Raw genomic sequence first — 15,158 nt, forward strand, 5'->3', positions numbered from 1 at the left:
TAAAGAGACTATTAATAGAGAGATGGAAATTATGAAAAGGAACCAAATAGAAATGTAAACCACAGAAACAGAAATTTAAAATTCCCTAGAGGGGTTCAGTAGCAGACTGGACCTGGTAGAAGAAAGAACCAGTGAACTTGAAGATAAGACAATTGAAATTATCCAGTCTGAGAAGCAGAAAGAGGAAAGAATTTTTAAAAGTGAATAGAATCTTAAGAATCTGTGAGACACCACCAAGCACACCAAGATACACACTGTAGGAGTACCAGAAGGAGAAGAAAGAGAGAAAGGGGTGGAGAAAATATTCAAAGAAATAATGGCTGAAACTTCCCAAATTTAACAAAAGACACAGCCAAGATACTCGATAAACTCCAAACAGGATAAACTCAAATAGATCCATGCTACAGCATATTATAGTCAAACTGTCAAATGCCAAAGATAAAGAGAGAATTCTGAAAGCTGCAAGAAAGATGCAAGGTATCATTTACAAGGGAGCCTCAATGAGATCTAGTGCCAATTTCTTATCAGAAACTATGGAGGCAAGAAGGCAGTGGGAAGACATATTTAAAGTGCTGAAAGAAAAAATTTGCCACCCAAGAATTCTTTATCTGGCAAAACTGTTTTTCAGAAATGAAGGAGAGTGAGGCACGGGCTAGGTGAATGAATCTTGAGGGCAGTATATTGAGTGAAATAAGCCAGAAACGAAAAGACTTATTTTATAATGCTTCACTAACACGGACTATAATGTACAAATTCTGAGAATTGAATCTGAGAGCACAAGTTATCGAGGAAAGTCTTATTGTAAAGGTTCCTAGACTGTAAGCTCTTACAGCAATCACATGTATTCCTGAGTTCTTATGGTTATGTCAAAATTCTGAGATGCTGAGCTCCTTGGATATAACCTGATCATTCCCTGGAACTTCAGGTATCTGTGTGACACCTGACACCCAGAGCTAGAGTTCTGCAGCTATGAAAGTGTTCCAGTTTGCTAATGCTGCCAGGATGCCAAATACCAGAAATGAACTGGCATTTATAAAGGGCATTTATTTGGTTACAAAGTTACAGTCTTAAGGCCATAAAGTGTCCAAGGTAAGCCATCAACAATAGGGTACCTTCACTGGAAGATGGCCATTGGCATCCAGAAAACCTCTGTTAGCTCAGAAGGCACGTAGCTGGCTTCTGCTTGCTCCCAGGTTGTGTTTCAAAATGGCATTCTCCAAAATGTTGCTCTTAGGGTGTTTTGTCTTCTCTTAGCTGCAGCTGCTCTTCAGAATGTCACTCTCAGCTGCTCTAGCAGTGAGCTCCTTCTGTCTGAGCTTTTATAGGGCTCCAGTGAACTAATCAAGGCCCATGCCAAATGGGCAGGGCCACACCTCCATGAAAATTATCTAAGCAGAGCTATCACCTACAGTTGGGTGGGTCACATCTCCATGGAAACAACCTAATCCAAAGGTTCCAACTTAATCAACACTAATACGTCTGCCTCCACAAGATTGCATTAAAGAATATGGCTTTTGGTGGGACATAATATATCCAAACTAGCACAGAAAGTCAGCATTAACCCATACAGCAACTGTTTAAAAATCTGAAAAAGAGATCAGACTTCAATTTGAGATATGAATGAAGCTGATCTGGTTAGGACTAAGGCAAATCAGACTAAAGGGTAAAGGGCAATATTGTCTGTGTTTTAAAACTTCAATTCTGTGTGACACCAAAGGAAGAGAATATTTATTTGGTGCAAAATTTATATTTTCTGTAGCACAATATGTAATTTAACTTGTATGGTCAGTCTGTTTGAATACCATGACATACCTGGAATAGGGAGTGAGATCTTCATGGTTTGTACAGGTTAGTGTGATGCCCCGATTCATCCCAGAGTAATTTGGGCAGAGAATAAAAAAGTATTTGCCAAGTCCCCTTGAAAGACTGGGGAAACATGTGGAAATATTAAACTTCCCCACCTGGGGAATTCCTGATAGTCTCGCAGGCATTGGGGATTACCAATTTAATAAGTTAAGCCCTCGATCTTGGGGCTTGCCCTTATGAAACACATTTCTGCAAAGGAAAAGCTAAGCCTGATTATAGTTATGTCTAAGAGTCACCCCCAGAGAACTTCTTTTGTTGCTCAGATGTGGCCTCTCTCTCTAGGTGGGCTCTGCAGGTAAACCCACTGCCCTCCCCTCTTTATGGGACATGACTCCCAGGGAGGAGCCTGGCCTTGCCATCTTAGAACTGAGAATGTCTTCTTGGACCAAAAGGAGGAAGAGAAATGAAACAAAATAAAATTTCAGTGACTAAGAGATTTCAGATAGGGTAGAGAGATCATTCTGGAGGTTATTCTTATGCGTTATGTAGATGTCCCTTTTTAATTTTTAGTGTATTAGAATAGCTAGAAGGAAATACCTGAAACTGTTGAACTGTAATCCAATAGTCTTGATTCTTGAAGATAATTGTGTAAATATATAGCTTTTACAGTGTGACTGTGTAATTGTGAAAACCTTGTGACTGACACTCCATTTATCTAGTGTATGGACAGATGAGTGAGAAAATAAAATAATAAATAAATAAATAATAGGGGGGATAAGGGGTATGGGTTTTTTGGGGTGTTCTTTTTTATTTTTATTCTTTTCTTTTTGAGTAATGAAAATGTTCAAAAATCAAAAGTGGTGATGAATGCACAACTATATGATGATACTGTGAACCACTGATTGTACACTTTGGATGATTATCTGAAATGTGAATATAGCTCAATAAAATTGATAAAAAAAATGAAGGAGAGATTAAGACAGTCCCAGGTTTAAAAAAAAAAAACAAAACCTGAGGGAGTTTGTCCCTATTAGGCCAACCCCACAGAGATGCTAAAGAGAGTTCTGCAGGTTGAAAGAAAAGGACACTAGACAACAGATAAAGATCTGAAGAAATCAAGATCTCCATTAAGGGTAATGACTGGGGTAAACATAAATGCCAGTAATATTGTATTTTCAGTTTGTAACTCACTTTTTATTTCCTATAGGACCTAAGGGGCAAGTGCATAAAATGCAATGATAAATCAATGGTTTTGGACTCGTAATGTATAAACATGTAATTTGTGACAAGAGCTACATTACAGATGGGGGACAACAGGATATAGGAACATAAGTTGTATATACTATTGAAATTAAGTGGGTATCAAAGCAAATGAGATTGTTATAAGTTTAAGATGTTAAATTTAAGCCCCAGGGTAACTACAAAGAAAATACCAGAAAATATGCAAGCTCATAGAGACAGAAATTACAGATTGCCAGGGGCAGGGGACAGAGGGAATGGGATTTAAGGCAAAACAGGTGTAGGGTTTCTGTTGGGGAGATGAGAAAGTTTTAGTCCTGGAAGGTGGTGAGGGTTCTGCAACATTGTGAATGTGATTAATCCCACTGAATGGTATGCTTGGGAGTGGTTGAGATGGGAAAATTCATGTTGTATATATGTTCCTACATTAAAACATAAAACAATAGAGGGGTTGGTAGCACACTATTGTGGGTATAATTAATAGTGCTAAATTGTGAGTGAATGTGATTGAAGGTCATATATGTCACCAGAAGGAAAGCTAGAGGAAAAACATGGGAATGTATAACACAGTGAATCTTCTGGTGGACAATGACTGTGATTAACAGTACAAATAGAAGAAAGTTCTTTCATGAACTAGAACAAATGTAAAACACTATTACAAGGAGTTAATAATAGAGGGGTATTTGGGAGAAAATATACCTATTGCAAACTGTGGACTATAGTTTACAGCAATACCTTTTCTTTCATTAACAGTAACAAATGTACCACATCAATTCTAGGGGTCAACAATAGGGGGAGACAAAGCATATGGGATATTTTGGGTTTTCTTTTATATTTTTATCTTTGTTATTTTTGAGTAATGAAAATGTTCTAAAATTAACTGTGACAATGATTGCAAAACCATGTGATGAACTGGGAGCCACTGATGTATACTTTGGATGGATTGTGTGGTGTGTGAATATATCTCAGTAAAATTGCATTAAAAAATAATTAAAAAATACAAAGAGCGAGCAACCACAAAGACAATGACAATTAAAGCAATATATGATCCTGGATGGGCTCTAACAAGGGAGGACAAGAAGTCTCAAAAGGACATTACTGGAACATATGGAAAAAATTGGAATATAGACTGTAACCTTTATATCAATGTTAAATTTCTTGAACTTGATAACTGTACTTAAAGTGGATACATAAGTGAATATCCTTGTTCTTAGGAAATGTACATGGCAGTATGAAGTGTCAAGGAGCATGATGTATATGCAATCTACATTCAAGTGTTCAGAACAGAAAGACAGATACCTAACTAGCTAGCTAGATGGATTGATAGATTGATGGATAAAGTGATATGGCATATGTGACGAAATGTTAAAATTGGTGGATCTGGGAATCTGGGAAACTCCCATATACGGGTATATTGGAGTTCTCTGTATGGGGCTTGCATTATTTTGGTAACTTTCATGTGGGTTTAAAGTATTTCAAAATAGAAAGTTAAATTTTTTTTTTTTTTTAATGTGAAGGTAGTCAGATGATGGAACTTGAAATTCATGTAGAGATGGCCTGGCTAGTCAGTTAGGTGGGAAGCAGGGGTGTGTGGTGCACTGATTAGGCACCCAGACTGTGGAAGTAGGCTACCTCGCTTGAATCGTGGTTCCCACTTATGAGCTGCATGATTTTGGACAAGTTGCTTAACCTTTAGGTGGCTCAGTTTCTCCATCTGTAAAATGGGAAAACAAAAGGTACTTAGTTGTTGTGAGGATGCAATAAGCTAATATGTGGCACATAGCACACACTCAGGAAAATGCTGGCTGATGTTATTACAGAGGCTAGAAGGAGGCCGAGAGGGGGTTCCCCAGAGACCCACAGGTGGAGCAGCTGCCTGTGACTCTGCAAGTCCCAGAGGGCCTGCTGGGAACTCTAACATTTTGTTGCAACCATCAGAGGATGTGCTGGTTTGAATCTATGATGCACCCCAACAAAAGCAATTTTCTTTTAATCCACCCTAGTGGGTGCAGACTTATTGTGGGTGGGGCCCTTTGATGAGATTATTTCCATGGAGATGTGGCCCCACCCATTTCAGGTGGGTCTTGATTAGTTCACTGGAGTCCTTAAGAGAGCTGAGAGCTGACACAGACCCAGACACTTGAAGATGCAGACAGAAAGACGTTTGGAAATGCTAAGCCAAGAGATGAACCTCAGAGTTGCCCCGGAGAAGCAAAGGGAGAACCCACAGATGCTTAAGGAGAAAGCCACTGGAATCAGAAGCTGAAAGCAATGCAACCTGGGAGCAAAGGACCAACAGAAGCCAGCCATGTGCCTTCCTAGCTAACAGAAGTGTTCCAGACACCATCCACCTTTTCCTCAGAGAAGGTATTTACCTCTTGATGTCTTAATTTGGACATTTTCATGGCCTTAGAACTGTAAATTTGTGAACTAATAAATCCCCATTGTAAAGCCTAATCCATTTCTGGTATATTGCATTTCCTGCAGCTTTAGCAAACTGGAACCAAGGGTTTCTGCAGAAGGAAAAGGGAGGTGTCTCCCATGGCACTTTACCTAATTAAATTTTCACCTGCATTAAAAGTCTTTTAAATTTAAAAATCATACACTACATTCATTCGGTAATTTTATTTTTCTTTTTATTGCAAATTTCTGGTAAAGGAAAGAACACGGAAGCTGATTCTCATTTAAACTTTGGTGATAAGAATAGGCTGTAGCTCAGTGGTCATAACCTTGGCTGTCCACTGAACCACCTTGGGCCTTTAATGTACACTGAAGCCTGCATCCCACCTCCCACCACCCAGAGATTTGCATTTAATTGTCTGGAAGGTGGCCTGGGCAGCGATAGTTTTCTAAACTCCCCAGGTGATTCCAATGAGGAGCCAGGGTGGAGAACCACTGGGATAGCTCATTACTTGGGGGCTGGCAACATCAGAAGCACCTGAGAAATTCAGCTGACAGCCAAGTGTCACCTGCTCATGTCACCCCATTGGCCAGTGTCCAGTTGGCATCCCCCATCCCCCTCTTCCCAGGTGTCAGATGTGCTGACTCTTCCTCCACAGAGACCCCAGAGGAGAAAGATGCTGGAGGGGGCATTGGCTGTGCTGTGGCTTGTGCTTGAAGGTGGAGAACTGCACTAAAAGAAATTCACTTTCTGTCACAAAAAGAAATTCACTTTCTGACTGCAAAAGGGCATTAACTTTTTGTTTTCCTTGCTAGGTGGGAATATTCTACCTATATAGAGATGAAAAGAAGCATGATAAAATAAGGAAATTTGTTTTGGATGACATACCCCTTATACAACATTTTGGGCCCAATTAAAAAAAAATTGTCAAGCCATTGAGGGTAAAATATTACGTACTTTAGCAGCATATTTTATATGGGCAAACAGTAATAGCCAGTTAGATATGTTATTTAAGATTTATCTTAAAAATAGAAAACACTTTTATTTTCCTGAGTCCTTGGCAAACAAACAAAAAAAAAAGTTAATTTTTTTTAAGTATTCCTGTTTTTCTTTTTCCTGGGGCCCCCTCACAGTTTAGAACGGTTTGTCTCACTATCAGCTTTTACACACGTAGGTGAACAGACAGCACTGGTTCCAATTTTCAATGACTAATCAAATGTGGCGATTAAAAATAAAACACCCATCATCTACAAAGTTGCTCAAGATGAAAGTTTCTTGACAATGTTATAAATGCAATGTCAATTTGATTTCCTGTCCATACAAAAGTATGAATTTCTATTCCATTAATAATACTGAATGACTAATGCCTTAACAGTGGTAAAATTTTTAGAACATTTAAAAAATACATAGGATCCCATTTTACATCATAATTCTGATGTATTATCATGCCTTCTATTTTGTCCGCAAAATTTTTCCAGTGCATTGACATGATAAACCCAAGGCACAAGAATACAGTTACAACAAGTGTGTATAAACCCCAGCACGTTGTGCCAATTTTGGAAACATTTAGCGAGAAGACCATAAAGCCTGAAAAATTCTTAAATCCTATTATAGTTAGTGAACAAATAATTGTACAATAAACAGAATGTTAACCACCATTCCATTATTAAATATATGGCTGTTACTATACAGGTAGTGGATAACTGAAAAATAGTTTTCTAGGTGGCCGATGTAGGCATTGTGCCTTGTATTATTTAGATAATTGCCTTAAGTTTCCATTTTAATTTTCAATGTACCTATATGGCAGTTATCAATTTTTAAAACTACTTTTATTATATAAATTGTGAGGGGTTTTCCCCAATTGTTAAAACCCTTCTCCCTACAAAAGATTGAAGATTTATAGGAAGATAACTAATATAAGAAATGCATGGACAACAATAATAAAATCCAAATATGAACTTAAAAATTGAATTCTAATCTATCAGGGCATTCTCTTAATTTAGGGTAAGGAACAACACATTCCTGTAACAATTCACTGGTTTCCAAATTTTAAAAAATCACCATGACAGTTTTCAAAATAGTAAACAGTGTTAGTAGAGCATCAGGCGTTAAAGAAATATTAAGTCTTTTCATCCATAAAATTAAGATGATAAAAGCTTTCCAAAATCCAGCGGGGGTGGGGGGTGGTGGTGGTGGTGGTGGATTCCATTGAATTTAGATAAGTGAAATAAAATGATAAAAATTGTATTTAAGATTTTTAAAGAAATTGTCATCAAGACTAAGGTAAACATTTAGACCCGTGAAAACACATTACTTGGCACATGCACACCGTGGATGACACAATCTCGAATGCAGCAACAGCCTGGCTACAGAGGTATCTAGCTCTTAGCCCCACTGGCAAAACCTTCTCTTAGGTCCTTGTTCCAACTCCCTTCACATGGGAGCTTCTGGCTTCTGCATCTGTTGGATTTGCTTCTGTAGCTGGTCCTTGTCCAGTTTCATCTTGGCCTCGAGAACTTGCCTGAGGGATCCTAAACTTTCATAGATGGCAGTAAACCCTTAAGAAAAGGTAAATTGCACAGGAGTTAATATTTTTTAAAACAGTATCAAAGTCTATGGCATATAGTAATAACTGATTCTGGCAAAAAGTATCAACAAGCCCTAAAACTACTAGGGTAAAAGTTTGATTGGGAACAGAATATTTACAATAGTTTCATAGTATCACCCTACAGGTTACTTTTTAATTACAAAGGGAAAAAGACACCATGACAATGGAGAAATCTGGCAGATAGCACTCTAACCAAGCGATAAAAGCTCACATCACCAACACTGGAAGAAACCAACATTATGTATCTCTGAATCAGATACCCTGAGAAGGACACAACATCACCTCTGTAGTTATTTCTGTACAAAATGCACAACCAGAATCTAATCAAGAGGAAACAAACAAACCCACACTGAGGGGCATTCCACAAAACATTTGCTTATAGTCTTTAAAAATGTCAACTTGTCCGAGGAACTTCCCAGATTAAAGGAGACTAAATAAACATGATGGCTAAATGTGATATGTGATTCTGAATTAGATCCTGGACCAGGGTTTACTATAAATATAGGACGTGAAACGATTGGTGAAAGTCCAAACTTGAAAATTGAAAAAAATGTCATCGGTGTTACATTGTACTATAGTTATTTAAAAGAATGTCCTTTTTCTTAAAGTGTACACATTTAAATAATAAAGGGATAAAGAGGTATCACGACTTGGGCAACTTATTCCCAAATGATACGTGGGGAGGGGTGAGGCAGTGTTCACAAGAGAGACAGAGAGACAGACAGATTAAATATGTAAAATGTTAACCATTCATGTATCTAGGTGAAGGGTATATAGGTTTTTAAAGTACTACTCCTGTAGTTTTTCTAAATTTGCAATTATTTCAAAATAAAAAGCTAAAAAATGAAAAAACCCACCATCAAAAAAAGCTTTTCATATTATTCTGTATTCCTATTGGTAGTTAAAATGAATGTTTAAAAAGCCTATCCTTATTAGAAAATACAGAATTTTCTCTCAGAAAATTTTCTTTATGTGACAGTTTATTAAAAAGGGTGTAAATTTACTTATTAAAAATAATATTCTAAGTAAAAATAATATTCTAAGTAAAAATAATATTACTAAGTAAAAAACAGATTAAAAATCAGCATATATGGTATGTGTCTTCATTTGAAAAGGTACATAGATATCCTACATCTAGAGAAAGATATACATCACAATGATCTCCCAATGAGAGGAGTTATGAGTGTATTTTTAAAAATATTCTGTGCTTTCTGATTTTCTGTTATTTTTTGTAATAAAAATATTTTTTATTTTAAACGGGCTCATATGCATTTCCTATTATGGTATTAAATATTAACAACCTTAGTGGTATGTTAAAAACATGACAATCAATTCATTTAAGAAATGATGTCAAGTTAAAATCAATGAAATATTAAAATACCATATTTTAACAGCCCAAAAGATCAAGAAAGAAAATTCATTTTATTTTCAGAAAATCTCCAAGTCATAAATTTAATTGTAGCATCTACTTAAATAAAGTAATACACTCTTGGTGGTGCTGACAGGATTATTTTTGGGCTAACTAGCTACTTTTATTTCCATGTGGCAAAAATAGAATAATTCTACCAAAGAAAATTCAAGGAATCAAAGAATTGGAAGGGATAGGGGATAATTCAGTCCCACTTCTCATACTGTAAGACTATCTTCTCTTCCCTGACCACCTTCAACCAGTCTGCACTTGAATACTTTCTGTAATGAAGAGCTCTCAAACTCAGAAAGCCACCAGTGGTCATTTTCACATACGTTACTTGAATGATACTTCAGCCTCATATTGAGTTAAAATCTGTCTTTGGGTAACTTCCACTCAGTGGTCTCAGTCTGCATCCCCGAGGTCCTCATGTAACTCTGAATTTCCTTTGCATGACAGACAGCACTTCAGAAACTTGCAATCAGCTCTAGCACTCCCTTCTAAGCAAGTGCTGACCTCTGAGTAGGGGGAAATCACTCAATACCAGGGCAGTAAGAATTTCCTTGTAGCAATACACAATAAGAACTCAAAGCCTCTCAAAGGTGTGTGCATATTTCTGAAAGATACACTGACCTTGCTATGAACAGAAAAGAATCAGCAGATGGTACTAATGAAAACACACAAGTTGCAAGCTTTAGTTATGTTTGCCTGTCCCTCCAGGTGGCTCTTCATGTACTTGCAATGGAAACAGCATTTAGTTTAATACAGCACAGCTACTTAGAAAATCACCGAAGGATGTTTCACTGTTATTACCATTAGCCTGGTTCCTAAGTAGTTGAAAGAGCCTACTAATGAGTAGGTTTTTAGATCAAGTAGAAAATAAACCATGTGAGTTGTTTTTTGTTTGTTTGTTTGTTTGTTTGTTTGCTTTTTTTAGCCTACCAGCATTAACTTCTGCTTTCATTTCCTTCAAGTTCTCAGTCATTTGTAACTCAAGCCTGCTGATTCGCCCATGGACCTTGTCTTCTTCCTGCTTTGTTCTCTGCACTTCTGTATTCTTCTTTTGACTCTCTTCTATTTTGTCAAGTCTGGCTGACATCTGGCTGAGCTTCTTCTCCATGTCCCTCTCACTGGCTCCCTAAGATCCAAAATAAGAATTGCAATTGACTACTCCAATAAAAAAAAAAGCTGCATTGCATATGCATCAGTCATAATATTTAACAACAATGAGCAGGGAACAGTCACAAAGGCTGCTGTCTTCCTTAGCAGACTCCCAATTTTCAGCTAGGTACAAGGTCACCAAGAATAAAAACTATATATTCCACTGTCTCCTGAGTTTGGTGTGGCTATGTGACTAAGTACTGGCTAATGGGATATAAGTATAAGTGTATGTGGTAGCACCAGTGAACCTTAAAAGAAGTTGGACGGGGCATACCCTTGCCCCATCTTTCCTCCTATTCCTGGAATTCAGACACAATGACTGGAACTGTAGCAACCATCTTGAATTGAGAGGACAAAGGTCACTCTCTAGGATGGGCAGGTGGTTAAGCCAGAAGGAATCTGGGTCACTGAGGATTGATGAGCCAACACATCAACCTGTAGTGCCTAATCCAAACTTCTTTTATGGGAAAGATAAATAAAATTCAATCGTATTAAAGCCACCATTATCATGGAGTTTACTGTTAATTATTAAACTAATACGCAAGTAAAGATTAACAGTGATCTGAAGACCCAAAAGCCTTAAAAAATATGGATCTAAGTAAATCAAGCAGTTGGCCAGATGAAAATATGGGCGAACACTTATAGGAAATATTAAATATTTTCTTTCTTTTCCTTTTGCAGCATGTTTAGTTTTTATGGGAATCTGTGTCTGCAGGGGAGCTATGGAGGCCAAGACTACAAACTCCAGCTGTGAGTGGTCTCGGATATGACAGCACTCTCTCAGTGGTGCTCCAGACATTCAATTCAACACCTCGGCACCTGGAGAGAGCAGAGTCGAGATGCAAACTGCACCAGTCACTTCCACTCAGTCAGGGTCCAGTGGGAGGCAGTGCAAGAAAAGAGAGGGGAAAGGGAGAAAATGATGCTAAATAACCAAAATCAGCAAAAATTAAAAATTTGCCTGCACAGTATCAGTTTCAGAGCCTACTGATTTTGAATACTATACATGCAAGGCTTTCTTGATATAGTTTTAAATAGTTTTGCAAACTTCAGTTCTGTGGGAGATTGGGGTGGAAGGAAAAGGAAGATGGAAAAAGAAAACGGTGGATTCTGTTTACACATTGCATTGTGATACCTCATACTGTGGTTAACAGTTTGATGGAAGGATCTGGAGGGAGAAATCTATTTAACGCTGGTAAAAAAAAAAAAAAAAAAAAAAAAAAAAGGAAAACCAGATCATGAAATTAAAATGAACTAGGATGAAGTTTGTAATTGTTAGTTTTATTTACAAATGTAAATAGACAATTTGGATCATTAAAGTCTTAATTTAAATTCAGCTTGGTTGAAATTATTGAAACTGGCTACTTAGCCTTTATTAACCAAAACAAGTCAAAGTGCTTCTATTTCTTTATAAAGAACACAGAGAATCAATATCAACCATGGAAATGGATTCTAAGGCAAGAAACAATCGAAAAGCTTTATGTGGTGTTAAATAAATCAGTGATAAATTTACTAGGTATTATTCAAACATTGTAGGCCCCTACTGAATAACTTTACTATTTTATTGCTAAACATCAATACCTACACTGTTTTCCTTAACAACCAAGGAAAGCTGATCAATTTTCTGTAAAAGTTCTTTTTCTATCCGTTCTTGTTCCTGTTGCAACCAGTTCCGTGCAGATAAAATCTGGTTACTGAGTTCTTCAACTGTACCTTTAAATCTAAAAAAAGAAAATTAGCAAGTCCGATGTTAAAAAACTTAAAAATGACTTCAAACAACCTCAGTCTTCCACTATTGGATCTCTGACAAATATGTCAGCATTAAACGCAGCTCATTCAGAATTAGGTGCTTACCTTTTTGTAGAATTGCACTTAGCGCTAAGCCCACGGAGGGGAGGGAGCAGGAAGGAGGGTACACAGAAAAGCACCTACTGATGATGCTTCCTACCTGTGGGGAGCCGACAGTGCAGTCATGGAAGTGACACACAGTGGCTCAGAGCCAGGCCAGGGGCTGACCTTTATAGCTCAGGTGGCTCACTGTTATCCTGGTGTAGAGGACATGGCGTCCCGGCTCCCCACAAGGCATCCCTCTTCCCCTGCACTCTTCCTCCTTGTCCCTTTTATCTCCCAGGACTGGAGCCTGGTTTCTTTCTCTAATATTCTCCAATTTGCTCTTGCCCCATAGAGATATTTCTTATTTTTGAATCAAAACAAAATTGAAGGAGAAGAAAAAGGAAAAAAAAGAACTCTCCCTCAAGCCTCCATTCCTTCTAATACTCTCTCTTTCCAATTTCCTTAAAATAATAGTCCACAGATGCTGCCTTCTCTTATTTTTTTTTGCTAATTTTTATTGTAAAATGTAATTTTACATTTTTATGGAAAATTACATGCACAAAAGAATATATGCATGCTAAATATGCAATTTAAAGGATAATAATAAGACGAACATCCATTGCAGTAGAACCACTAATTGTCCTGTAATATCTGTTCTCCTTTTCTTCCCTATTAAGAAGCCCTCAAGTGTTAAGTGGTTACACAGCTGCTCAGATAGAGACTACATTTTCCAGCCTCCCTTGCAGCTAGGTGTGGCCACATGATGAAGCTGGGCAATGGGACATGGGATATGAGCAACTTTTACACCCTTAAAAACAGTTTTTTGCCTGGGCTCTCTCTCCTAGTCGCAGGTGGCTTAGGAATGGCAAGGAATGAAGCAACCTGAGAAACTGCACTAGAAACCTGCCCTGAACCACTCACCACTTAATGTGACAGCCACAGTACGAAAGCTGCCCCCTACCTAATACAACTATGCACCCACTGGCCAAGTTAAGACATAGACATTGCCGGTACCTTAGAAGCCCCAAGTATACTCCCCAATCACAAGCCCCCTCCCAGAAGTAGCCATTAACCTGAATTTATTGTTCTTTATCATTTTATACTGGTGGTTCAGATCCCAAAACAATATACTTTTCAGTATTGCATATTTTTGAACTTTACATAAATGGAACTATAATACACTATAAGCTTTCTACTTTTTTTCACTCAATATTATGTTCGTGAGATTTGCCCATGCTGATGTGTATAACTCTAGGTAATTCATTTTCACTGTTAAAAAATATTCCATTTTATGAATATACCACAATTTATCCATTCTTCTGATGACTGACACTTTTTTCCATCTTTCCTATTAGGAACAACTATGTTATGAAAACACTGATACATAACTCCTTGTTCACACATGCAATAGTGCTCTAGGGTATGCATACAGCCAACTTTATTAGAAAAATACCAAATTATTTTCCAAAGTAGTTGTACAACTTTTACACTTTCATCAATGGTATAAGAGTCCCTATTCTCCATATCCTTGCTCACACTTTTACATATCTTAAGTGAATTTTTGTCCTTTGGATTTTTACTATCATCTTAAAGTTATACACTCTAATTCTATTCTATTAGAACTGAAATTTTAGTATTTAAAATTCACCAAATATAATTTACCAAAGTGTAAAGTTATTCAATATCTGTGCCTTGCTCCTGAAAAATTCCTCAGAACACTTTAATTTTGGAAACCTCCCTCCTAACTTACATTATTATTGACCAATATTTAATTCTGCAGTGTTTTTACACTCCATGAATTATACTTTATTGTTGTTTGTTTAGATTTGACTAACAGTCAACATATTCTTTGCTCATCATCCCTTTTTCTTATTTCAGACCTTCCTTTCACATTATTTTCCTTTTCCCTGAAGCCTATCTTTTAAAAATTCCTTTAGTGAAGGTCTATTGGTAAACTCAGATTTTGTTTACCTGAAATATCTTTTTTTTGGTCATGGGATGTATAATTCTGGATTAGCAGTTATTCTTTCTCAGCATTTGAAGGTATTAAACCAACTCCTTCCAGCCTCCATCAAAGCAGTTGAGAAGTCAGCATTGGTGTAATTTCTCTCTGTGTTTTAAGATCTTCTGTGTGTGTGGTTTTTTTGCAGTTTGACGCTGATAAGTTGTTTCAGTTTGGTAAAGCTGACAAAATGCAGTATACCAGAAATGGACTGCCTTTTAACAATGGGGATCTATTAGTTTACAAGTTTCAGTTCTTAGGCCATGAAAACATCCAAATTAAGACATCAACAGGATGATGCCTTCTCTGAAGGCCAGTTACCAACGGGCTTGGGCTCCTCTGTCAGACAGCAAGGCATGTGACGACGTCTGCTGGTCCTCCTTTCCTGGATTTCATTGCTTCTGCTTCTGGCTTCTCCATCTGTGGCTCTTTCTCTAAACTTCTCTGGGACTTTTTCTGTGAGCTTCTCTTAATTTAATCTCTCTTAGCTTCTTGGTGGCTTTCATCCTCTTATGAAGGACTCCATAGGAGGATTAAGACCTACCTTGAATGAGGTGGGTCACATCTCAACTGAAATAACCTAATAAAAGTTCCTACCTACAATTGATCCGCACCCACAGGAATGGATTAAAAGAACATGACCTTTTCTGGGGTACATACAGCCTTTTAAACTACCACATATTCTAGACTTCATTTTTTA

At 37.4% G+C, this 15,158-nt stretch overlaps 1 protein-coding gene across 2 annotated transcripts in view; it reads right to left on the bottom strand.

Annotated features, from left to right (window-relative positions):
* Positions 1-5,461: 5,461 nt before the first annotated feature.
* Positions 5,462-15,158, bottom strand: part of FAM81A (family with sequence similarity 81 member A) — a 79,427-nt gene continuing 69,730 nt past the window's right edge. The window contains exons 7-9 of one of the 2 annotated variants that reach the window (XM_037833822.1): positions 12,209-12,344; positions 10,405-10,600; positions 5,462-8,004 (exon numbers count right to left, since the gene is read on the bottom strand). In XM_037833822.1, the coding sequence (XP_037689750.1) occupies positions 7,880-8,004; positions 10,405-10,600; positions 12,209-12,344 (457 nt within the window). In that variant the 3' untranslated portion in view covers positions 5,462-7,879. The remainder of the gene's footprint in view (positions 8,005-10,404; positions 10,601-12,208; positions 12,345-15,158) is intronic. The other variant, XM_037833823.1, reaches the window with a different exon arrangement.

Source organism: Choloepus didactylus, chromosome 4 (assembly GCF_015220235.1).
Source record: "Choloepus didactylus isolate mChoDid1 chromosome 4, mChoDid1.pri, whole genome shotgun sequence".
Taxonomy (NCBI): domain Eukaryota; kingdom Metazoa; phylum Chordata; class Mammalia; order Pilosa; family Megalonychidae; genus Choloepus; species Choloepus didactylus.